Source organism: Mus musculus, chromosome 9 (genome assembly GCF_000001635.26).
Source record: "Mus musculus strain C57BL/6J chromosome 9, GRCm38.p6 C57BL/6J".
Lineage (NCBI taxonomy): Eukaryota > Metazoa > Chordata > Mammalia > Rodentia > Muridae > Mus > Mus musculus.
Genome location: NC_000075.6, coordinates 64,628,960 through 64,654,123, shown reverse-complemented (window position 1 = coordinate 64,654,123; position 25,164 = coordinate 64,628,960). Strand labels below are relative to the sequence as shown.

Here is a 25,164-nt window from a genome sequence, read left to right as displayed (position 1 = left end):
CAGGAGGTCCAGGGTGACTTGTGAGAAGCCAAACACTGAGGTGAAGAGGAGTCTCAGAGCAGAGGCATTCTCTGCCTGGCCATCTGCTCAGCATTCACTGCCTGGGCAGCTTGTCTTCCTGGGCCATTCATAGGCAAGGAGAAGGGATGTCCCACCCCTTCTACCCTGATAACAGAAACAGGCAGTCAGACAGAGGGCGGTGAGGCAACTCTGGGGCAGAGAGCCCTGCTTCCTAACAGAGAGCAAGGCAGCTGGAGTGGTAAGAAGAAAGGAAAAGGGATGGAGGAGGCAGAGATCTTTTGCTCTTCTGTTTCTCAGGCCTAGACGGCTCTGGAAGCAGGAGTAAGACTAGCTACTGTCCCCATGCTTTCATGGGCACAGATTCTGATCCCTTTCCTTCATCCTCTCCTACCAGGTCAGGGCCTCTTTGGTCCCAGATGGGCTTTCTGTGGCTCCAGCCTCTGCTTAGATGTTCATTGTGAAGACGACTCTCCAAGATGGCTCACCAGCCACCATACCATGAGCCCTATCACCTCATCTCAGTCCCCAGAACTATCCAATCCTAGTCCCCTGCCTCTTCGGGTCACTAGGCTGTTCCCTTCCTCATGTGTGAGGCTTGAGAAGCCCAGTAGCTGAACATGAAGAACAGGGGGCAGGTGACCTAAGGTCTGGTGGCATTAGTTTTCACTTTTTATTAGAGAGATCAAAGCCCCAAAGGCCCAGCTCCTTCTTCCAGTTGGCTAGCTGGCCACCCTGGAGGTAGAGCCCCAGCCCCGGAAGCCTTTCTTCATCAGGGGCCCACCTAGCCCCTGCCTCAAGCTTACCTGTCCATAGCTCGTACCTGATAGTGTTCTCGGTGTCACAGGGGCAGGGCAAGGTGCAGCCTGGGCCATGCAGGCCCTCAGGGCATAGCCGCTCCTGGCAGCTAGGGCCCTTGTAGCCAGGCTCACACTCACAGGCCCCTGTGGCTGGTGAACATTGACCTCCATTGTGGCAGTCACAGCGTTGAGAGCACAGGAAACCGAACGTTCCAAAGGGACATTCTTCTTGACACCTGTGGGAGAGCAGAGAAGGAGGGAGCCGTGGGCGGAGCCCTTGCTGGGCTATTTGCTGCATCTGCATAGACCCCTCCTCACTTGGAATGCCTGGCCTGTTCCCTCCCTCCCAGTCTCCTCCCCTATATCCCTGGGCACCTCACCCCAGGTCTCCTCAGCAGCCAGGATGAGCTCCTATTATCGGGTGTCATGATGTAAAACTTTCTTTTTCTGTTGTCAAAAGCTGTGATAAAGCTGAACGTAGTGGCTTATGCCTATAATCCTAGCAACTAGTGAGGCTGAGGCGGGATGGTCCCTTCAGGTGAGGGGCCAGCCTGGTGGGTTCCAGACCACCCTGTGTGATTATGGGCCTTGTGTAACTGAAGTCCTCTTTTTTTTTTTTTAAGTGTGATAAAATGTGTGTGTTGTAGTTTAAATGCTTGAATGTCTGTTTCTTTCAAAATTCATGATGAAAGTTTTTGTTATAATTACTTGTATAATTAATCAGTTTATTTAAAGAGTCTCACATAGACCAGGCTGGCTTCAAATTCACGACATAGCCAAGGGTGAGCTTGGACTTCACTTCCTCCCTCTTCCACCTCCTGAGAGCTACCACACCTGGTTTAAGTAGTGGTGGGAATTTTTTTTTTCTTTCTTTCTATTTTGGTTTTGTTTGAGACAGAGCCTTACTCTGTAGTTCTGTAACCTGGGCTGGCCTCAAATTCACAGCAATCCTAGGGTCCAAAGTCCTGACTGCTGGGATTATTCATATGTGCTTTCCCTCTCAGACAGAGTCTCAGACAGAAGCCTCTCTCCTCTGTCCTGTGGAGCCATAAGACTTCTTCCCTTAAGTAGATGTGTCTTCCTCCTCCATCAGCTTGCAAGGCCCATTGAGAATCTTAGTTTCTTCATGTGACTATGTTTTTGTGTTAATCTCGGGTGTGGATAAGAGGCTGCTTCACAGCAGGTGATTATGATTGTCTCGTCCACTAGCAGGGGCGTGATCTTTGCCAGCTGCAGATAGTTTAATTCTGGGGACTCTGGAGAGGGATACATGAAAGAGCCCTGAGAGGGTCTGGGGTGGCTGCTGTTCGCCCTGGTGCTAGTTCCTATTGTGGCGTGTCAAGTGGTTGTCAGCAAAGAGAAGTTGGAGATATCCTAATGACAAAGATTGGACTTGCTCCAAGGAACCCGATACTCCTAATCAGCAGGAAGTAGTCTAAAGAGGTGGACACGCCCTTCCCCCTCTAATCTCTCTCTTCTATCTAGTGTTGGGGGATTGGAAGGGATTAGGATTGAATATGTGTTGGAAGGGTGGTAGATATAAGAACCCAATAAAGTAGCATTAAAAAAAAAAGAAAGTATGCCAACAACCCATCACCATGCATGTAATTAATTTTTTTAAAAAAGGTATATTATGATTCAGAAAGGTTGCCAGGAAACCATTATTTATTGGTACTCTTAAATAAATTTCTCAACTGCTGATTTATCTCTCTGTTCTTATTAAAAATTTGTTTCTGTTCTTAAAACACAGCAGATATGTCCCTCTCGCCTTAGTTTCAGGCATGAGAAGGCTCAGAGAAAAGAATTCTGAAATGGAATGGACTTGTGAACTTGATGAATTAGAAGCAGTTTAATTATCACTTGTGTGGAGGTCAGAGGACAGGCTGTAGAGTTGGTTTTGCCTTTCCACTTACACCTGTGTTCCAGGGAACTCATGGAACTCAGACTTTGAGTAGCAGGCAGTCTGTGTGCTGAGCCATCTCACCAGCCCCTCCCCCTAAGGTTTAAGCTTTGTATTCAAGTGTAACCTTGACCTCCTGATCCTCTTACTTCTCTACCTCCTGAGTGTTGGATTTACAGGCATGAACCATCAAAGCCTACTTACTCAGCACTGGGGGTACAGAAGGAACACACCAGGCATTTCAAGTGAAGAGGGGTCTCCTGCAGTCTCAGGTCTTTATGCATGCTAGGCAAGCATGCTACTGAGCTACATCCTCATTTGCTTATATTCTAAGTGTACCCTGTGCTGGCTAGTTTTATGTCAACTTGACATAGGCTAGAATCAACTGAGAGGAAGGAGCCTTGATTGAGAAAATGCCTCTATAAAGTCAGGCTGCAGGCAAGCCTGAAGGGCATTTTCTTAATCAATGGTTGATGTGGAAGGATCCAGCCCATTGTGGATAGGGCCACCCCTGGGCTGTCGAGGCAGTCTTTGGTTGTACAAGAAAGCAGGCTGAACGAGCCATGAAGAGCAAGCCAGTGAGCAGCACCCCTCCAAGATCTCAGCAGCAGCTCCTGCCTCCAGGTTCCTGATCTACTTGACTTCCCACCCTTATTGCTTTTAAAGAACTGTGTGAAACTGTGAAACAAAACAAAACAAAACAAACCCTTTCCTCTCCAAGTTGCTTTTGGTCATGGTGTTTCATTGCAGCAATAGTAACCCTACCTAAGACCATACCCATAACTTCTTGGAGGCTCATTCTTCCTTACACGGGGCAGGGAGAGCCTGGTCTTGGTAGACACTAGCGGCCTAAATGAGGACACATGGCCACACTCCAGTGGACATACGGGTGGGCAGCATCGTGTATGGGGGAATTGAGAGCAGCCAGACTATTCAGGACTAGCCTTGTCAACTAGAGACCAGATGCCCTTGTTTCTGCCTTCACTACTTCATACCCTGACTGACAGGAGAGCAAGAGAATGACTGGGACATAGCTTTAGAGCACCCCTCAAGAGAGATGCCTACTAGCTGTCCTCTCTCAGAGCCACTATGTGAGGGAAGGAAGCTGGCTGAAGGCAGGCAGTGAAAAAGATTTGGGCTGTCCCAACCTGCTGGGGCAAGAACAAAGGGAGGGGTGGCTGGGGAAGAAAGAGTGGGTGGCAGGCAAGAGAGAAAAAGGGGAGCTCAGAGGAGGGAGGAAAGGGGAGAACAAACGGCTGAAGATCCGTGGCCTAAACTGCCAGTCCCTGCTCAGCCTCCAGATTTCTCCACAGACCACTGAGCTCTTGGCAGGAAAGGGCTCAGATCTCTGATGTCAGGAGAGAGAAACTCACACCAGGAGACATCTGCTCACTTGCATGGCAATACTCCTGCACAGCAGGACAGACAGCTCCTCTGAAGAGAGTGTCCCACCTGGCTGTACCCCAGAGGAAGGAGCACTGAATCTACCCACCCCCCCAAAAATAATCTAGAAATGAAATATTGATAACCTAATCCATTTGCATAATCAGTCTCTTTTTACCTTTTTTCTTAGCCACAATTTAAACAACTTATTTATTTAGAGATCAAGCAAAGACTGCTAATGAATTTTACACAAAGCACACTAATAATCGGCCTGTGGAACAGGAGGGTAACCACAGCAGGGATTAACTTTCTACTTAAACACCCTTCCTTCCCAACATATCAATCTAATGTGTCCAATATCGCCATTAACAACCAGATACACTGCTCAATTAAATTACAAGTTACATTCCGTGTTTGATTTGAGCTGGATGCCTCCGATCTGGGGAGACCCGCATTATTATACCCACTTGGCTTTAATATGCTCATGATAATTTGGGGTGGGCTAATGCAGCTGTCACCTACAAAATTAATGGAGGCAATTTTACAAAATATTAAACACCAGGCAGCCTGTTGAGGCGGGAAAGCCAAATGCACTCAGAGCTCTGCATCAACTCTCCCGAGGCGAGGCGAGGCAGGCTGGCAAAACAAGCTGGGAGGCTTGTGGTTTTGGAGAGTCTCTCTGCTCTGAGATTTTGGGGGGGGGGGCAGGGGGAGACTCGAAGACGAGACACGTGGGATTATTTCTGCCCTCGGTGAACCCTGAGAGCTAATAAAGTGTCTGGTAGGTTTGCTAACATTACTTTCCAACACCAGAGTAAGGCTGGAGGACAGGGGGTAGGGCTCATCTGGTCCCCAACATTTCCTTACCTTAGGGTTTGAAGATGCAATGGGAAGGTGACGCTAGCACTTCACCCCAGGTCCTCAGAGCCCACACCCTGGGCTTTTTCTTACACACTTAAACATAGGAGAACTTTGGGGGGGGGGGAAGGTCTTCATGTGACAATTCTCACAACAAAGCTTCAGGGCTGTGGCTACATCATTTGCAAAGCAGCAAAACACCCGTGACCTTTCCCATAAACTTGAATTCTATTGGCTAATGAACAAGTTCAGGGCTAGGGCCTAGAGAAAGGATAGATTCTATTGGTGGAGAACACAAAGTAGATGGATAGTAGATAGTAGTAAAGATGTGTTCCATTCACTGGAGACAAAGCTCAGGGTATTGGGGGGATTCAGGAAGAGACTGGTTCCTAACAGAATAGCAAAGGGTCACTCAAGCATGCCAGGTGATCAGGCACACTTCCTTTCATTGAAGAAGTGTGATTGACAGTCCTGGTTTCTCCAGTGCTTAGTCTAAGCTTAGTCTAAGCTGTGCTTCTTACAGTATCTCCTCTCACTTTGTCTAGAAGAGTAACAATAATGTTCAAGAACCAGAGGCGAAACTTGGATCCACCTGCACAGTGCCAGGCAAAAGGCAGGGACCCCTCTGGATGGTTGGTGGGGAAGGGGACCAGGCGCTGGGTGCATGGACACAAGTGTGGTCCTCCATCTCCAGTTCAGCATGGCATAGATACTCGGGCCTTGCTTCTGCCTCTCCCACAGTATGCCCTGGCCCCACATCTGTCTCCCAGTTGTGTCCAGAAGGCAGTTTCTAGGGTCTGTGTTCTGTTGCTTGTTCCCTCTGCCAGGTTGGCTTCATTCAAGGATGGTGCCTCTCTGGAACCCTGTTCAGTGTACTCTCAGGCATTCATATCACACAAAGTGATGTCAGTATCTTTCAGAGATAACTCAATTTTTGAATACAAATCTACTTCTATAAGGACTTCAAAATGTGGACACTGATTTTTCTCTCTCGGCTCTTCCTTGTTGGCGCAGACTCGGGAGGAGAAGACGGGTGCTCGCCTCCTTCCCTGGTGCAAGTCCAGGGCAGCCAGGCTGGTGGAGGGGTATGCACGTGTGGGTGAGTTGCCATCTGAGGAAAGAGCCAGAATGGTGGCCAGGGGTGGTTCTCTCTGCAAGGCTGCTAAGGGTATGAATGACTGAACATCATAGGCAAGAGTTAATGCCACCTTACCTGTCCCCCATGTATCCAGCTGTACAGTGGCATTGTCCAGTCACATGGTCACACTGGCCTCCATGGTGGCAGGGACAGTCCTGGCTACAGTTCTGGCCAAAGGTCCCTGGAGGGCAGGGCTGGGCACACACTGCTCCCTGAAATAGAATTGAGGACAGGCTTGGAGGGCTCCAAGGAGAGCACACTGAGGTAATATACTCCAAGGGACACTGAGGCACCAGGGGCCACCCCAAGTTCTTAGTATAATCAGGAGATCTGGGTATTCATGCTACAGTTAGGTATGCTGAGGCTAGCTCTTGCACCCAACTATGCAGGGCACAGTTAGTGACTGCTACATATCAGGTACTGGGTTAGAAACTGGGGGTCCAGATTTGATACCTGTCCTCCTAGAGTCTTGGGGAGACCTTGGAGGAAGCTATGGAGAGGACGTAGTGTTAATCCTCTCACATGGACGTGAAGACAAAGAGAGCTGAGCAGATATAGGAGAGCAGATATAGGAGAGCAGATATAGGAGAGCAGATATAGGAGATATATCTGCTGAGCAGATATAGGAGAGCCCCCACTCAACACCAGCCATGGGGAAACACTCACCCCTGTGCCTCTCCTAAACCCAGCTAGAGAGCAGAGGACTCACAAGGAGGTAATGGTGAGAGGAAGGGAAGGGGAGTGTAAAGAAGGGAGAAGGGGGCAGAAGGAAGACAGGAAGGAGGAGAAATATGACTCCCATCAGGGTGTAGCATTACACATTTTTACAAATTAAAAAACAAAAGATTTTTAAGCCAGGCACTGGGGGTGCACGCCTTTAATCCCAGCACTTGGGAGGCAGAGGCAGGCAGATTTCTGAGTTTGAGGCCAGCCTGTTTTACAGAGTGAGTTTCAGGACAGCCAGAGCTACACAGAGAAACCCTGACTAAAAAACCAAAACAAGCAAGCAAGCAAACAACAGAAAGCAAAAACAAAACAAAACAACATCCCCAAACCATTTTTTTTATTTCTGTGATGTATGTGTGCCATGGCGTGTGGACACCTGAGGAGGTTGGGACTTAGGGTCCCCTGGAGCTGGAGTTACAGGTGCTTGTGAGCTCCCTGCCAGGGATTCAGAGAGTGAACGTGGATCCTCTGGAAAAGCTGCAATTGCTCTCAACTACAGTGCCTTCACTCCAGCCACCACAGTTTTATACATCTAAATTAAAGCCATTGGGAAGAGGAAACCAGTGCAAAGCCCAGGACTATGCAAAGCCAGAAACTATGCAAAGCCCAGGACTCAAGTTGTTATATCTTGTAGCTAGGAGTTAGAGAGCAGTAGAGCAGTTCCTTAAGAGTCTGGAGAGAAGGTAGTTTCCAGTCTAGAACTGGCTGCCCAGAAGCACCAGAGGTGGGGCTGAGGGGAAAGCCCCGGTCTTTAGCACTTCAAGAGAATAAACTAGTTAAAGTAAAGTCCTGTCTAGAATTTTAAAACTACCAAACCAAATGCATAAGTAGGGGATTGGATAGAGACAGTTTCAGATTTGAACAAGGTCACCAACATTAACCTTCATGGGTACTCTTCAGTAACTAGCTGGAATATCCCCACACCCTTCATCAAAGAGGAATACCCAGGGCTGGTGATACAGCCCAGTCAGTAGAGTGCTCGAACAGCATGCGTGAAGCCCTGAGTTGGTGTAACATACCTGAAGGTGGTGGCAGGAGGATTAGAAGTTCAAGGGTCATCCTTGACTATATAGCTAGTTTGAGAGTTAGATTTGTGTATGAGATCCTATTAAACAAACAAACAAACAAACAAAACCCCTCAAAAAAGAAGAAAAAGAAAAGAAGAAAGGGCCGAGTTGTGGTGGTGACACATACCTTTAATCCCAGTACTTGGGAGACAGAGGCAGGCAGATCTCTGTGAGTTCAAAGCTGGTCTGGTCTACAGAGTGAGAAACCTTGTCTTGAAAAGCAGACCAAGGAGGCGGAAGAGGAGGAGGAGGAGGAGGAGGAGGAGGAGGAGGAGAAAAGGAAGATAACTCAAGAAACTAGGGATCCATCAAAAGCAAAGAGCTCACAGAAAGAAGCACAAGGTGTTCTCAACACTGTCTCAAAACACAAAGGCAAAAACAGAAAGAAAAAGTGGATAAATGACTGAGTGAGTGAGGCAGGGAGGGAGGGAAGGAAGGAGGGACAGAGGGAAGGAGGGGGAGGGAGGGACTTCTAATGTGTCCAATCTTATCGAGAGGCATTTCAGCCATCAGTTGAGTTGCTGGATAAATTAGTAATGGCACACACATGCATGATAACGTAAGCATTGCGGACAGCTTAGCTGCCTTCTTGTCTTTTGGAAGCTGGCCTGTACTTTGGGCATTTCCCCTTTTTTGCTGAAGCCCTCCTTCTTGCTATGTGGCTGCTTGTCTCCCATGCCTGACCTCCATGCCAGCTCAACTCAAATGTCATGGCTCTCCCTCCTCTTCTTCCCCATCTTCCTCTGCCAGGTAGTTGCCAAGATTTACAGCTTGCCTGCCTTGGAGTTCTTCTTTTAAACATGAATAAAATTGTCCTTAAGCTTATTAAAAAAAAAAAAGACAACACTAAGTGTATGTGTGTGTGTGTGTGGGGGAGAGCTAAATACATAAATTAAAATAAAATTTAAGTTTATTTATATATGTGTATGTGTGTGGAAGTCATAGGGCAACCTTGCTTAAGTCAGTTCTCTGTCTACCCTGTGGGTCCCAGGGCCTGAACTCAGCTTGTTGGGCTTGTGGGCAATCGCCTAACCCACTGAGCCATCTTAACGCCCCAATTCTTATTCTGTGGGCTGAAGTCAATGGTTAAGAAGTGGCAGCAAAGTTCACTAGGTAGAAAACAGAGGGAGATACTCAAAGGGACACGAACTGGGGTTGCAAGCACTAGCACGGAGGGCTGCTTTCTCTGCCTCCACCTCCGGGATTAGCCTTGTGGTGTACGTACACCTTTAAAACAGTTCGTGTAAATCTCAAGTCTTCATCAAACGTCTGAGCCTAGTCTTGTCTCCTGCCACCCTTTCAGCCTCATGCCAGAGATAATCATTTCTCTCCTGGAGAATGAAGATGATCCTCCAATTAATTAATCAATTTGTTCAACACACAGTTATTAAGCATCAATAAGCACCGGCCCCGAAGAAGCTAGTTCAGTCAGGAAAAGCCTGCCAGACCAGAGCCATCTTTCCGCATCATGTTATTGAATTGTAATGAATTAAGTGGGAGACTTTCAGCTTAGATTTCCCCTCTGCAGGCACTGAGGCGCCGAGAGGAGGGGCTCGGGAGCAGAGAAAGGAGGACTGCAGAAGTAGGTATGCAGAAGTGGAGGACAGCAGTCTGGGGATGTGGGGGAGCTTTCTCAACAAAACAAGACAAGAGGAGTCTCTGGCCTCTGTGCAATTCTGTCCTTACTTGCTGGGGGTGTTTGAGGGTCCTCTAACTCTGAAAAGAATTCTAAGACAACTTGGGGCAGGAAATCACGCTGATGCCTACCAGTCCCCGCCCCCTCTCCCTTCCCTCCCACACAGGTGGGGGTGAAGCCTGGTCTCTAGGAAGCTGTAAAGATAACTGAGATTAGAGATACAAAGGAAGCCAGAACAGTGTCTTAATGAGCGGTGCTTAATGACTGTCAGCTGAAGGAATCCGGTCTTGCTGAGTCGGTGCAGGGCTACATAAATGATCAACTACTGCTGGCTGGAAGCATGACCTTTGGAGGAGGCGGGCCAGCATGTGGGTTCCTTTCCTGCTGTGACTTTATCTCCTTGAGACTGACAGATATGGTTGTATGTGGACATGGGGCCTTTGCAGAGATGAAGCTAAAGACTCGTGTAGGTGGGCCCTCATCCACCCTCATGTATCGGGTTGGAGGGTTAGTTCAACCTGTAATGTGGTTGGTATACAAATATTGAGGACTTAAACGTTGGCCCTAGAAGCCATGTAAACAGACAGACATGATGATGGGTGCTGGCTGGTTTTATGTTAACGTGACATAAGCTAGAGTCATTTGGGAAGGGGACTCTTCAACTGAGAGGATGCCTTCATAAAATTAGCCTATAGACAAGCCTGTAGTACATTTTCTCCCTTAAAAAAAAAGATATAATTGATTGATTGATTGATTGATTTATATGGGTACTTTGTTTGCATGTATGTCTGCACACCAGAAGAGGGCATCAGATCACATAATAGATGGTTGTAAGTTGCTGGGAATTGAACTCAGGGCCTCTGGAAGAGCAGCCAGTGCTCCTAACCACTGAGCTATCTCCCCAGGCCCTGTAGTACACTATCTTTATTAGTAATTGATATAGGAGGGCTCACCATCATGGGTGGTGCCACCTTTGTTCTGCTTGTCCTGGGTTCTATAAGAAGGCCAGGGAGATGGCCATGCAAAGACTCCAGGCTGTGGACAGAGACTCAGAAGTCATCAGCCCTGCCTGATGAAGACACCTTTCTATCTATCTGACACCCAGCCTCCAAGCCCATGAAAAAAACCAAACCCTTGTCTGAGCATTTGATCTGAGGCTCTATGCCTGGCCACCTGAGAAGGTCAGGTGTGTCTCTGCTGTAGTTGGCTCCTGAGCTACATAGGACTTAGAAGGTCCTCCAACTGGTCAGACCTGACTCTCAAGAGCAGCTACACCTTAAAAAGTCCTTATTAAACAGAAAATCAAGAGGAAGGGGCCAAGATGGGGGCTCAGCCTCACCAGTGTTTCAGGCATTCACATTAATGGCTGTTGTCCCAGAGTGGCACCAATTGTGGGGACACTGAGCAGCGACTGGTAAAGGTGCTATAGAAGTGATCCTAACCCCAGGACCAGCCACGGACCTCTACAGTCGCCTTTCCAACGCCTAATGTCTGACACTCTGAAGCCTCTAAGCTTCAAATGCCCTCTCTGGCCTCCACCATCACAGACCCCATTTCCCAGCTTCTAGCTCCATTTCTCCTCTTGCCAGTCATGTCCTTTGCATGTCTCTGTGAGTGTCTGTGTCTATGTGAGCATGTGTGAATGCACCCATTCCACCCAGCCTCTATTGTCAGCCTGGGAACTCCAGAGGGGCTGACTGTAGCACTTCCTGGTTCCTGCGTGTCCCAGTGTCCACTGTCATCAAGCCACCTACCTGCAGTTACCCTCTTTGCTCTGCAAGGTCTCAGACTCAGGGAGAAAGCTCCCAGGCTCTTGGCACACGCCTGCCCACATTGGGTTCAGTATAGCCAGGCAAGTGGAGGGGCCTATGGCATTCTTGGGGGCCAGTGGCCTGAAGGGCCAGAGAGGCCAGACCTCACAGAAGCTTCTCTGTCCTGTGTCCCAGCAGTCTGGGGGTAGTGAGTACCATTCTATCAGCTGAGTCCCCATGAGGACCAGTGGCAAGTCAGGCAATGGAAGATAAGGACAAGTGACCATTTCCTTCAGCAGCCTTTCCTTGGCCCCTGCTCTCCCTAGGAGGAGCCTCAGGCCTGATCTGAAGCTGAAGTTACATTGTGACTAGGCATGCATTGGGGTATTAATAATTCATGCAAATCTGCAAGTTCAATGCTATGTCGAAAATAGAAATGCGATTGTCTATCATAAAATTTAAAACAAAGTCCTCAGCACCAAAGCTTCCTATAGACAGATTTCTTGTCACCTGAAAAAGTGTGTTAGGAAGAGAACCACCGCTATGGGTTAGCTTTCTCCTTCCTCCATCCCTGAAGTCCAGCGGCCCGTAGGAGCATCTCAGAAGATGCCGCTCAGGTTCAGGGCTCCCTCCATGATTCATGGGGCTCCCTGAACCCTGTTGGTGGGCACTGGATACCTGGAACCTGACTGGTGATAGAAGCCTTTCCAAAAAGCAGGTCAGAGTGGGAGAAGTAGACAGATGAGAAGTGATCTCATCCTTTGGTCCTTTCAGAAGAGTGGAGAGAGAGAAGAGGGACAGAGGGAGGAGAAAGAGAAAGGAAATGATAGAGAAGAAAAAGAAAGAAACACAGAAAGACACACACACACACACACACACAGAGAGAGAGAGAGAGAGAGAGAGAGAGAAAGAGAGAGAGAGAGAGATAAAGAGAGAGAGCCCGAAGGAGGGATAGAGAGGAAGGTTGGAGGAGAGAGAGAGGAAGGGAGAGAGGGAGGAAAGAGACAGAGACAGAGAGTGAGAACATGAGTCAGATGGTTCTGGAGTTGAGATTCAGGTTCTAACTCCACCTCACTCCTAACCAACACTGTGGCCCATGGCAGGTCACACTATCCTGCTCTAAACACCCTGATTCAAGAATGGCATTTATGGCCAGACCATGGTGTTAGACTCCTCAAGCTGTGGCTGGTTTTGCTTCCATGACCTATGACCTAGAATGCCAATACCGAGAGTTGTAGGAGCCTGAGTACCAATGTCACCAATGTCAAGGCTTCTTCCTTCCCCACTCACCCCAAGGAGCTAAAGTGTTCTATGGCAACAGGAGGCAACCCCTTGCTCTTGATCAATGGCGTCCAAGTGAGGTTGTGTCGGCACACTGCCTTCCTCAGAGTCACCTGGGGAGCTTATTAAAGATGGCACTCCAGAGGTTCAAGTATGACCTCTTGACTCCTCATTGACTCCAGGATGTAGCCATATTTGGTCACACTGGATTCCTAAGGTCTCTCCCTGTCTAGAAGCATCGTGGGTCTGCAGATGTCCTTCCTAGCTGCCCTTGGGAGCTTGGTGTCGAAAGCCTCCTGAAATATCTTGCTTTGCTCAGCAGCCCTGTCCTCAGGCCCTGGGGAAGCAACTGGCTGAGCCTCTCCCAAAGTGGGGCATGTTACAGGGGCTACAGTGGGGAAGGGCAGCCCCCGAGGCTGGCAGTCTTTCAGGGGCTTGGGTCTGTAGGGAGGTGCTAACAGGGGATGGTGGCAGCTGATAGCAGGCTGTGGTTAGGCTGTGACATTCAGGGGGTATATATCAAGTAGGTATAAAAGGCTTTGGTGTTTGCCAAGCCCCTTGGATACACAGTTTCACCTGAGGGCTTCACCTACCATGATAGCCAGCCCAAGCAAGGCGCACTGAAGGCAAGTCATTCCTGTATGTGGGGAAGCTGAGACCAGAGTCAGGGAGGTTTGTGGGGGAGCAACATCAGACATATCACCTGAAGGCAGGCCTCCATGGTGAGGCTATATGTCTGCCTACTTTCCCATAGTGGGGATTCCTGGACTGGAGAGACCTGTGATAGGAGAGGAGGCAGCAGAGGTACCTGAAGCACTTGGGAACATAACAGATTCTAGCAGTCACAGAGTCAGCATGAATATGTGAGGTAGGGTAACATTTCACGAATCCAGATGAACGGACCCTGCTGCGGCTCCTCTTTCCCAGTCCCCTCTGCCACACCTGAAGCTCCTTAGGGTACCCAGACCCAAATCCAGAGTCAATCAATCTCCTTCCTTCCTTCCTTCCTTCCTTCCTTCCTTTCTAATTAAAAACATTATTTTCCAGACAGGTCTCATGTAGCCCAGGCTGGCCTTGAATTTGTTGTATAGCCGAGGATAACCTTAAGTTTCTAATCCTCCTGCCTCCACCTCCCATATGATGAAATTATAGTTTGGTTTCTTGAGGTGTTAGGGATCAACCCAGACCTTTGTGCATCCTAGGCATGTGTTCTACCAACTGGGCTACAAGTGCAGCCCTAGACATTGCCACTGATTCAAAAAGGCTAAGTAACTTGCCTTCAGCCACACAGACCCTAGACCTGGGACTCTTCACTGCTAGTGTCACATGACAGCTTATGACTATAAACAGGGGTAGGGGTGGGGGGAATTTAGCCTTTCATGGTGCCAAAACATCTTACGGTGCCCACCTAGATCTTGAGGGCCCACCTACCGTCCAGCCTGGAGGGCAGGCACATTCGCCAGTGATGTGGTGGCAGGTGCCTCCATTCTGGCAGGGGCAGCGCAGCTCACAGTGAGCTCCATGGCTCCCAGGGGGGCACAGCTCCTCACAGCTGCAGCGAGAGGAAGAGGTCAGACAGCAGAATTCCCAAAAGCAACCTAGTGCTCAGTCCCAGGCACCTGACTCCTCCCCCCAGGTGTGGGTGACATCAGCAACCAGCCCACCTGCAGACTTGAGAGCCTGAAACCCCTCCCCACCATCTGTAAGCATGGATGTTCTGATCCCTGCCAGTAGGGGGAGACAGATATAATATATTGAACTGTAGGGCACTTGGGCCAGCACTCAGAGGTTCTGGGGAGGAGGCTGAGAGACTTCCCTAAGAAGATGGTTTACTTAGGCTTTGAAGGTGAAGCCGATTGCAGGATTGCACGATTGCACGGAGAGGGTGAAAGGGCACGCCAGATGGGTAAAAAAATCACAAGCAACAGTGCTAAGATGTGGCCCTGGATTTTGCCTTTTAAAACTAGCCTATTTCTTCTCCTCTCTTTTAAAGATTTTTTTAAAAATGTACTTTATGTGTATGAGTGCTCTCTCTGCATGTATGCCTGCATGTCAGAAGAGGACATCAGATCCTATTATAGGATGGTTGTGAGCTGCTATGTGGTTGCTGGGAATTAAACTCAGAAGCTCTGGAAGAGTAGTAGCCAGTGCTCTTAACCACTGAGCCATTTCTCCAGCCCCTGAAAACCTGCCTGTTTTCAAAGGTAAAAGCTGGAAACTCCAAGGAATGTCTTTCCTGGGCTCTGAGAGGCTCCCAGCTGCCATGTGTGGGGACCAGCCACTGTGGGAGTGTAGGGAAGGTCTGTATCATTGCCTTGGGTCTCATTCCAATGACCATGGCCTCATGGGAGCTGATCAGATACTGGGGCAGGAGAGCCTGTCAATCCAGGATGTCTTATGGCCAGCATCCTTGGCTTCTGCTATGGATCTAAGAGAACACTAGAGAGCCTCAGCTGGGCTGGAAAGACAGCACCAGTCTTGTCTGTGAGAGTGTCCAATAAGCTGCCCTGGGGAATCCCTATCAGTATGGCTTCCCCAGGACACAGAAGTGAGGGGCCAATCTGCACATGATACATCAGATGGGCTCTAACCAGGCCCAATTAGGATGGGGCAAACAGGCATAGTATGAAAGTTAGAAGAGGAGGTCAAACTCACTTGTGTCCCTTAACTAGGAAGGGCCCTCTGGCCATGTGAGTTGTCTCCAGTAGGACCAGGTATTTAAGGGCTTGAATCTGAGACTTGTAGGGGTGAGGCCTGGGTACTTAAAGACACTGGGGCACTTGGGGTCAGAGGGCAGATGTCACAACCGGGACTTTCTGCTCTTCCTGCCTACTAGGGTGCTAAGAAGTGGCCCAAAAGCCTTGAAAGCCCTGGTGAGAGCCTCCAGGCCACAGCCCTGACCTGTTCCAAACCAGGGTCATTCAGGCCACGCTACCCACCTCCCTACACCCCCCCACCCCCCCCCACCCTGTCCCCAGCTGGGCATCCAGCAGAGTCTCCTGGCTCTGCCCCACCCCTCTTTCCCCACCCCTGGAGTCCTGATCTCGCCCTGGCCCCACCCCAAGCCACGCCCTCGCTACTCACTAAACGCCTGTGTAGCCAGGAGCGCAGAGGCACTCGCCAGTGCGCGGGTCACAGCTGGCGCCATGGTGGCACTGACAGAGCAGCTGGCAGCCCTTGCCGTGAGTACCAGGAGCGCAGAGTTCCTCACAGCGCCAGCCTCGGAAGCCCGGGGCGCACACGCAGGCGCCGGTGATAGGGTTGCACAGGGCGCCGTTCTGACACTGACACCGGTTGCTGCAGTGGGGACCCCAGTGCTCGCTGTCACAGCCTGCAAAAAAGGATACTCTGGGTCAGAGCTTTCCTTAGAACGAGGGTCCACTTGGCCTTACCATCTCCTCTGCCCCTGGAGACCAAGCTGTTGCGGGTATCTGGATGGAGTCCTTGGCATCTGGAGACCTCTGTCAGGCTCCACCAAGCCACCGAGTGTTCACGGGAGCTAAAGAAGGCATAGCCTCAAAGGCCTTCCAGCGCTGCTGCTCACTTCAATCGATGCCACGGGCACCTCCTCCAATGCAAACCTGGTCACAGCTTTCTGCCTCCCTCTGTCTCTGGGAAGCTCTCTTTGGTTGGTCTATCTATCCTTACTCCTCTCAGCTGGACCTTTTCTTGCCATGCCTGCCACCTTGCTCTGTGACCCTGTTCCTCTCCAGGCAGCTGGGCCCAGCCTCATGTCGGCCTGTGAAGCCCTCTTTTCTCTGTCCCACTCACAGTCTTAACCTCTCACATTCTCATTTACTTAAGGACGGTTCTGACTCACTGTGCACACCCCTGGCTCTCCCTTCCCTCCTCCTCCTCCCTTCCAGGAATACTTTCAGGCCCCCTACTTGCTTCCTCAGTTCAATTTCCTCACTGCCCAAGCTCCTTCAGAAAGAGCAGGAAAAAAAAATTGTATCCCTGGGAGGTGACAGACAACCTAGGAGATCCATTCCTGTAATTAAATGTTTCCAAGACTGATGGCTTTCTGGAGACCTGCATTCTAAGCCACGGAAAGGGACAGAGTAGCCCAGAACTTCAGGAAAGTTACCCAGCCTGTTATCACCTCCCACTTTGACCCTTTTGGTGCACTCAGGGCACAACAAATATAAGACGTCCCCCAACAACTGGGAGCTTTGAGTGGGAGTGGAGTTTGGTTAATGACAGGCACAAATACTGTTCTAGGATTTCTGTTTCTAGGCAAGAAAGATTGCTTCCAGTTAAGGCAGTCAGGTGAGGGCTCCACATTGCAAGAGGGCAGTGAAAGATGGCTCACTTGTCTGCCTGCCAGAGGACCATCTGTCTTGCTTTCAGCACCGAAAGTCCTCAATTCCAAAGAGCACCTCAGCCCTGGGCAAGCTGGAGTGGAGGGTGGCTCTGCTGCCTGTGGGCACAGATGGCCAGCTGATCTTTGTACCCAAGCTTTCTAGGATTTAGACCCTGGGAGGAAAGGGTCAGGTGAGTGGTATGGGAAGGGTGTCCTTGGGGTGAACAGATACACAGAAGCACTCAGGTGCTAAGCAGGCACAAGAAGGCAGAGATGGGTGTGGCCTGTGAACATGCTGGCGCTCCACCAGCTTTGCCAGGGTCACACAAATCTCTCCTGATAGTGGGTTGGGTCACTATCCAGAAGCCTGCATCTGTTTACCCTGCAGTAGACAGAACTACTGAGTCTCTGATCCACACCCCCTCATCTTGGCTTATTCATCTGTGGCCTTCTTCATCTGTGCCTTGAATATTGACACAAATAGACTGGGCTGCCAAACTATGAGTGGACATCGCCTTCAGTTTCCCAGTCTACTCAGAGTGACAGGCTCCTCTCATGCTGAGAGCGGCTCACGGGACAGAGAAGCTGAAGGGTAGCAGTGCAGCATCCCCCAGCTCACTCTCTTTCCAGGAAACCTTCCCAGCGGGTGAGAAGACTGACAGAATTATCCACTGTGTGTGCGCTCACTCGTTCTCTTTCCCAGTTTGGAATGTGTATATATGCATGTTTGCATGTGTGTATGTACACGCATGTGTGTATGTACACGTGCTCAAGGAGGCTCAAGGTGAAGTCAGGGATCGCCCTCAGTCACCCTTCCCCTCATTCAGTGAGGCAGGGTCTCGCAGCCAAACCCAGAGCTTGTGGATGTGGCTAGTCTCCCCTGCCAGCTTGTTCTGGGGATCCCTGTCTCTACTTTCTAAAGCTGGAAGTACAGGCAGCCTCCACACCCACAGACATTTACATAAGTCCTGGGGATCTAGACAAGCACTTTAACCAGTGAGTGGTACCCCTCCTCCCTCTCTCTTCATTGCCAAGCGCACATAGTTAGCATTCAACGTGTATGTGCTGTGATTCCATTATAACAATGACAGGGCTGTTTAAATCTCCCCACGTGCCAGGCCCCATCCTGGAAGTTGGATGCAGGAACAGTATCTAACCCTCACAGGTTCCCTTCATTCTCTAAGTTATAGACCGCAAGTCAGAGGGTCATGGAAGTTACATTGTTGCAGGGCAGCCCAAAAGCATTCTGATTCCAGGTCTTTGCTCAGGTCCATGGGAGACTCACTGGGGGATTCCAAGATGGGAAGCTTGGAGGGTGGCTGTAAAGCAGATGAGTGATAGCTCAGAGCTGGCTGTTTCTTCTCCACCCACCACTGTGAGCAGCCTCAGGATCTAGACAAGCAATTCCTACATCTTCTGGGGCCACAGTGACCCTACATGAAACTGAAAATCTGAAGCTAGTAGCATCCCTTCATGTCCCACTGGGTACCTAGTGACATTTTGCATTTCAGGTACAAATCCATACCTTCCTAATTTTTTCTTTTCTTTATTGAGAGGATTTCACTATGCAGCTCAAGTTGGCCTCAAACACTTACTGAGCCTCCAAAGTGTTGTGGGTGTGACCTGCCATGTCTGGCAGTAACCTCCATTCTCTCTGGAACAGCCCCAAACAGAATATAACAAAACCGTGTCCTGGATAAGGAGACAGAATGTTGTCACAGGGACTTGGAGCTTTACTTAGCCACTCTCATCCCTCACTTGTCCCCTTGGTATCTCCCAAGTGCCTAGGGGTGACGTGTTGTAGAGCACTGTTCTCTGAGCATAATAGACACTGCCACCTTCACCAATCTGCTGTGACCACTTGCAGGAACCATCAAGATCAGGCCTGTTGATGTTCCTCCACAGATGAGAGTGTGGCCTCCAGTTTCTCCTTCCTACATCTCCCTCCTAGCTGTGTGTACTTCTGTCCCAGATGCTTGGGGTCTTGGGGGGTTCTGGAGTATACAGGGGGTGGGGTGGGTTAATTAAAGGAGACACTCCATCTCTGTAGCTATGAGGAAGTTGTCATCCATGCAAGCGAGGGTGAGACTTTTTCAGTTATGTGGCCCCCTAATTCCTTTCAGTGACTTCTCATTCCTGTTCTGGAAATAAGCCCATTAAACTCACAGTTTTGTCAATTTGCACTTTGGTGAAATTGTTACTTTGTTTCATTTGTGGAATCTGTTATTTGATGCCTCATCTCAGGTAAGTAGATTTTCTTTTTTAAATGTCTTGCCAGGAAAGTTTATACAACATGCAAGAGGTGACTTGCCATCTCTGGAGATAAATGGTTTATCGTGGGGTGTGGCTGACACAGAATCACAGAACTCAGCACTCCATGACAGTATAGGAATAAAGGTGGCTTAGGACATTGTAGAAGTCATGAGACTACAACTCCGGCTCCTCACACTACAAACAGATGTGAATATAAACATGCCTATATTTGTGTCCCAGTGCTATGAAGCTCCTAAAACCACAAGGCAGGGCTAAGGAGATGGCTCAGTGGGTAAGAGCACTTGCTGTGAAAGCAGAAGGGCCCGAGTTCAAATCCCCACATTAAGCATGCAACCTCGGTTTTGTACAGCAGAGACAGACAGATCTCAAAATCTCACTGGCCAGCCAACTTAGCTTCAGACTCAGTACGAGACTGTCTCAAAAATAAGGTGGTGGGCTAGTGGGATAGCTAATTAGATGAAGGTGATTGCCACCAAGACTGAAGACCTGAGTTCAGCCCCAGGACCTAAGTGGTGTAAGGAGAGAACAGATTCTGGAAAGTTGTCCTCTGACATCCATACTCATACTGTGGCATTTACACACGCACGCACACGCACACGCACACACATACTCATACATCTGCACCTGTACACACATGTACACACATCCACACCCCGACAACTTTGTGTCCAAACAGGAAAGCATGGAAATAAACAGAAAACACAGAGACTAAGAAAGTACAGCTACCTGCAGCCATCAGAGGACAGACACACAGCCGCTGGTATCTGAGCCAGCAGGAGGAAGCTGAGCTAAGTTAAACAGTTCTGACCAGGGAAGCGAGGAAGCTTGTCACCCATCGCAGAGAAATTTCTCCCCCAGAGTAACTCAATGGGAAAAAATGTTAGGGACCACAGGGATCAACTTCAGTTATCTGGAAAAATTCACATAAAAACTCCTCATTCCTCAGTGGTGATAGGGAAATGAGACGGAGCCGGGAGAGTTAATTATCTACTCTGCTGAAGGCAAGTAGAGCGATCAGTCTGCAATTACAGGGGCCTGGTGCTCCTCCGTGGATCTACGCACTCTGACCAATTGAGCCAGGCCGTGTCAAACCTCACGTAGGTGGGCTTTTTTTTCCCTTCACCCTTTCATGGACTCTGCTCTCTAATTATATTTGGTTTCTGCTGATTTTTCAGCTTCTCTGAGCAGCTACCCAGGGCTTAAGGGATACCCAGATGTACAAGGCCGGCAGCTCAGCCCCTCCCACCTGACCCCTTCAGACTCCAGGATCCAGCCTTGTGGGTTTTGGGTCCTCACAACAGGGAGCGGTTTGACAGCTCTCTTCCACCGTGACTTCGTGACTTCGCTATAAACAGGCTTCTCAGTTTGTCGCCATATTTGATGGAGCAGTTACTATACAACCAGGCCGTGTACTGCAGGTGCCAAGTTGACTTTTCACACTTAGGGTCATGGATGCTATTACTATCCCCATTTTTCAGACAAGGAAGGGAGGCTCAGAGAGGATAAATAACTTATTTCAAGTCACAGCTAGGAAGTGACTGAGAGTCTGGGCTGCTACCTGCTGGGTAAGGCCTGGTGTCAGTGCAGGGAGATGCAGGATGCTGGCAGCTAGCCATCATCCACAGAGATGACAATTAAGGCTGTAGCTCAGTTGGCAGAGTGCACAGCATAAACAGGCTTGGTGGTACAGATCCGTAATCCCAGCACCCTGAAGGTAGAAGCAGCAGGGTCAGGGGTTCGAGGTCATCCTCCGCTATACAGTAGTTTGAAGCCAGCCTGGGTTGCAGGATGAAGAACAGAGGGTCACTTCCCATCAGTACCTTGTTTAGAGGTTAGTTTATGTATAAATAGTGGTCCCTGGTTTTCCATGGCTGATACTATTTCCTATCACTTTATTCTCTTCAGGTAACATATTGACTTATTAATATTTTCTATTGAGTTATGTGGCATAAAATTCCCATATTATTCACATATGTACACAACCTGATAGCATTTGTCATGTGTGTTAACACTATCATTTCCAAACCTTCTAGCAGCCTCCAGAGATACTCCTACAACCAATTACAATGACTTCCCATACTTGGCCGTCACGAAACCTCAATCTTTCCTCATTTGCCAACGCCAGCCATTCGTAAGAGTGAAACCATACAGGAGCAGATGTTTGTATCTGACTTATTTCGCTTAACATAATGTTTTCAAGATCCAGTCACACTGGCTTGCCCTAATGTCCAAATGCCAAAGGGGTCCTCATCCAGAAACTGGAACAGGCAAGGGCTGGGCCTCTTCCTTCCTAAGCTTGTGATGCTAATTGTGCCCACTTGGGCCAGTGGAGCAGGGAGGCTCCTGGGATCTGAGAGGATCCATCCCTCAACTCTCCTCCCTCCACTGAGATGGTTGCAATTAGATATTCACAGACCCAAGTACTGTAGATCCAAACTCGAATCTCCAGACACTGTCCCAGTCTTGACAGACACTCGGAGCATAGGATTATACTGACGGACCACGAGCTTTTTTAGAGGTCTATTCATTGCACTGGCTACCCTCTCTGTGGTGTTCCCTTAACCTCCAATGGCACCTGTGCTCCCTGCAGCCATGTCCAGTGAGGACTGTGCCTCCATGTCCCTCCATCTCCTGATGTGGCAGGACTCCCCAGTGGCCACATAGTAAAGAACTAGAGATTGAGACTGGTAGACTGTATCCACCCGGCCCTTTCTACCCCAGCACACCAGTTGTCGGGAGAGAGGCTCATTATCCATGCATCAAACAGTTGCTGGGCCTGCACTGTGTGCTAGGGCCTGAGAAGTCCAGTCTGACTGTGTTAGGGGTTGGTCTGGAGCTGTGCAGACAAATGCTAAATTCTAAACTCCAAGATCCACCCTCCCCACTAGTGGATTCTCACATATACTAGCCTTTGTTATGTAAACTTCCCTCCCCAATTTAAAGCTATTGGTTAAATAAAAGTGACTACAGATAATTACTGAGGAGAATAGAGGTAGGCAGGATTTTGGTAATGGGCCGAGTGCTGCAGGTAGGGATCATGAGGAGAGGAAGAAGAGGTCTCCACTAGACAAGATGGACCAGGAGCACCTGGCCAGGAGAAATGCCCCCTGAAGACAGACTGGTGGAGCAGAAATAACCCTAACCTGGGCGAGACTCAAACAGCGAGTACTGGGGAGCGCAGCTGGGGAATTAACAGTCTAGTGTATAGAAAAATAGATGAGCAGAATATCGCCCAGTAATTGTGCTAAAGCTGATTTTAAAAAAAAATCATAGGACTCTGCCTCGATTATTGGGGGCTGGCCAGGTCATATTAATAACTGAGTTATTAAATAACATGTAAGAATACCATTTACCAGCTTGACAAACAGGCAAGTAAGTGAAAGGTGGTGCTGACCCACAGAGCGGAGAGGCAGCAGGTTCTGGGCCAGTCTGGGGGTGACAGCTATACCTGCTGTACACTTGTGGGGGAACCAAGAGGTCCTGGAGCTGGGGCACAAGGTAGGACTGAGCAGAGCCAGCCAGGTCCATTTCTACTGCCAACGTGTTAGGAGACAGTAGCGGGCAATGTGGCTTTGCTGGAGCTGGCATCCCTCAGAGTGGGTGCATTAAGCCAGGATGAGGCCTGGGCTTTCAGATGTCATTACCATGACAGTGTGGCACTGCACAGGACACTAAGCACAAGGCTGGGAGGTGGGGGTGGGGGTGGGGTTATTAGTGCAAACAGCTGCAGTGTTGTACATTGGTTTCTAAGTTTCTGGGCTCTCTCTCCAGCACTACATTTAAAAAGGTATTTTTCTTTTTAATAATAATAATAATAATAATAATAATAATAATAATAATAATAATAATAATAAATGATTGAGAGGCTGAAGAAATGCCTCTGTGAGTAGAGTGCTTGCTGTTTAAGTTTGAGGACCCAAGTTTAAATTCCCATCATCCTCCTAAAAGACCGGGCACGGTGGTCCATGCCTGTAACTCCAGTGCTGGAAGGGCAGAGTCAAGCAGATCCCCGGGGCTCACTGGCCGGCCAGTCTAGCCAAAATAGTGAGCCCCAGGAATAGGCGAGGGACCTTGCCTCAAAGACTAAGCTGGGAGGCTGGTAAGGTGACTCAGCAGGTGAGGGTCCTTGCCTTCAAATCTGACAACCTGAGCTCAATCCCTGGGCCCCACATGGGTGGAAGGAGAAAACCAAGTCTGGCAAGTTGTCCTCTGACATCATGCACATACTGTGGCCACACATGGCACGCATACAAGATAATCAAAATAAAAATGTGAAGGGTGATTGAGGGAGACACTTGATCTTGACCTCTGGCCTCCAGACCTGCCCCCTCAAAACCAAACCGAACCAAAACTAACCAAACAAAAGCAGAACAGAAAAGTTTGGCATGCACAGTCCTGAGTGTGTGTCTGTGTGCAATTGTATGGTGGGATCTGGCCTCGTCCTGAAGCATCCTCAGGCACTGATTAATTCATCCACTGTCTGTTAACACTGGAGGTCAGCAGGTGAGCTGTTGATCAACACACGGGTGTGACACCTTACACCCAAGTTAGGAGCCCGGTGGCAGCAAGGTGAAAGTCAAATGTATCAACTGTGATGACGTAATCAGAGACTTTGCTTCTTTATCAGGGACTGTTCTGGATGTAGGGGTGTCACAGTGTCACAGGGCAGGGATGGGAAAGAAACCTGGGCTCAGCTCCTTGCAGAAACAATCCCTGGCAGAAGCCACAGCCTTCAGGATGGCAGGTCCCTCTACAGAGAAAGGAAGCTAGGCAGTGTGTGTACACTGCTCACACCCATACACCACTTCAGGGGCTCTCATGGTCTCTGGCTTGTCTCCCAAGGAGGAGCACTGGAAGACCTATATCCTTGCTCTCTCCCTGTCTTTATGTTCCCCAGAGAAGGGGCCAGCCAAGCTAGAGGCTGAGAAATGTAGAATTGCAGGGCTCTGACTAGTAGCTGTGCTGACCAGAGGTTCCTACTGTGTCCCTTCCAACCTTCTGCTGTTCTATAATGCCAGCCAGACCCCTGCCTGTGGGTGACGTCTGCCCTGTGGTGACTCCAGATTCCCAGTCATTTCTGCTTCACCCTCCACAACAATGGGATCCACAAGGAGAGGCAGACTGTGGGCTCCCTCCAGGATCTAAGGCTGTAGGCTAGCCCTCAGGGCCAGAGGCTGCAGGCTAGCCCTCAGGGCCCCAGGCTGTGGGTTGTGGGTCTAGTCCTCAGCTCTGCTGGGAGCCCCCACCACCCCCAGCTTTAATGAGAACAGCTCTACCAGCTTGATCTGCCACCTTACACTGCCTTTGAAGCTCCGGGGCCCCCACAGTTGATTCATCTTCCCAATTTGCCCGGAGAGCCTCAGAGATCACGCAGTGCACAAAGGGATTTCCTCTTTGGAAGAGGCTTCAAAGGAGCCGCAGACCCCTTGCCCTTCCCAGCCCACACTGCCTTTCATGGTTCCAGGAGGCAAAGTCATGCTAGGACACACAAACACACACACACACACACACACACACACACACACACACACACACACATGCACGCGCCAGAGAACTTGGTGATGGTCCCCAGAGTGAGCCCCCATCAAGGATGTGGGGTCCACAAGAAAGAGGTGAAGGCATGGGATGTCTTTATGAGAGTCAAACATGAATCTTACAGGGACTGAACCCTAGGACACTGCCACCATCCATACCATGTTCTTCTCACAGAGGACCCCTGAGTGACATCTTTGTGGTTCTGTCACGGGGAAGGCTTTAAGCCTTCCAGGTCCCTTATAACAAAAAAACAAAAAAACAAAACAGGATCAACCCATGTGAGCATATGGCACTCTGGGCCCACAAACTCTAAGGTGGTGTAGTCCTGGGTCCAGGCATGGCGTGGTTTCTATTGGACCTCACACAGAGCTGAAGAATGAAAGGAAAGGGCGTGTGGTGAACCAGTTTCTGCCTTTCAAGGTCTATGCTTAGTTTCCTAGAGTCCTTCCAACGGTCTTACTGAGGGATTTCTGCTGTGGCAGAGGAAGTTTTTC

General features: G+C 49.4%; 1 protein-coding gene across 17 annotated transcripts in view; it reads right to left on the bottom strand.

The window, feature by feature from the left end:
* Positions 1 to 25,164, bottom strand: part of Megf11 (multiple EGF-like-domains 11) — a 328,563-nt gene that overhangs the window by 60,056 nt on the left and 243,343 nt on the right. For all 17 annotated transcript variants that reach the window (XR_003947835.1, XM_030244210.1, NM_001134399.1 and 14 more), the window contains 4 exons: positions 15,643 to 15,889; positions 13,990 to 14,110; positions 6,173 to 6,309; positions 842 to 1,054 (listed from right to left, as the gene is read on the bottom strand). Coding sequence is in view for 16 of the 17 variants with exons in the window: in XM_030244210.1 (XP_030100070.1) it covers positions 842 to 1,054; positions 6,173 to 6,309; positions 13,990 to 14,110; positions 15,643 to 15,889 (718 nt within the window). In the remaining variant the exon portion in view is untranslated. The remainder of the gene's footprint in view (positions 1 to 841; positions 1,055 to 6,172; positions 6,310 to 13,989; positions 14,111 to 15,642; positions 15,890 to 25,164) is intronic.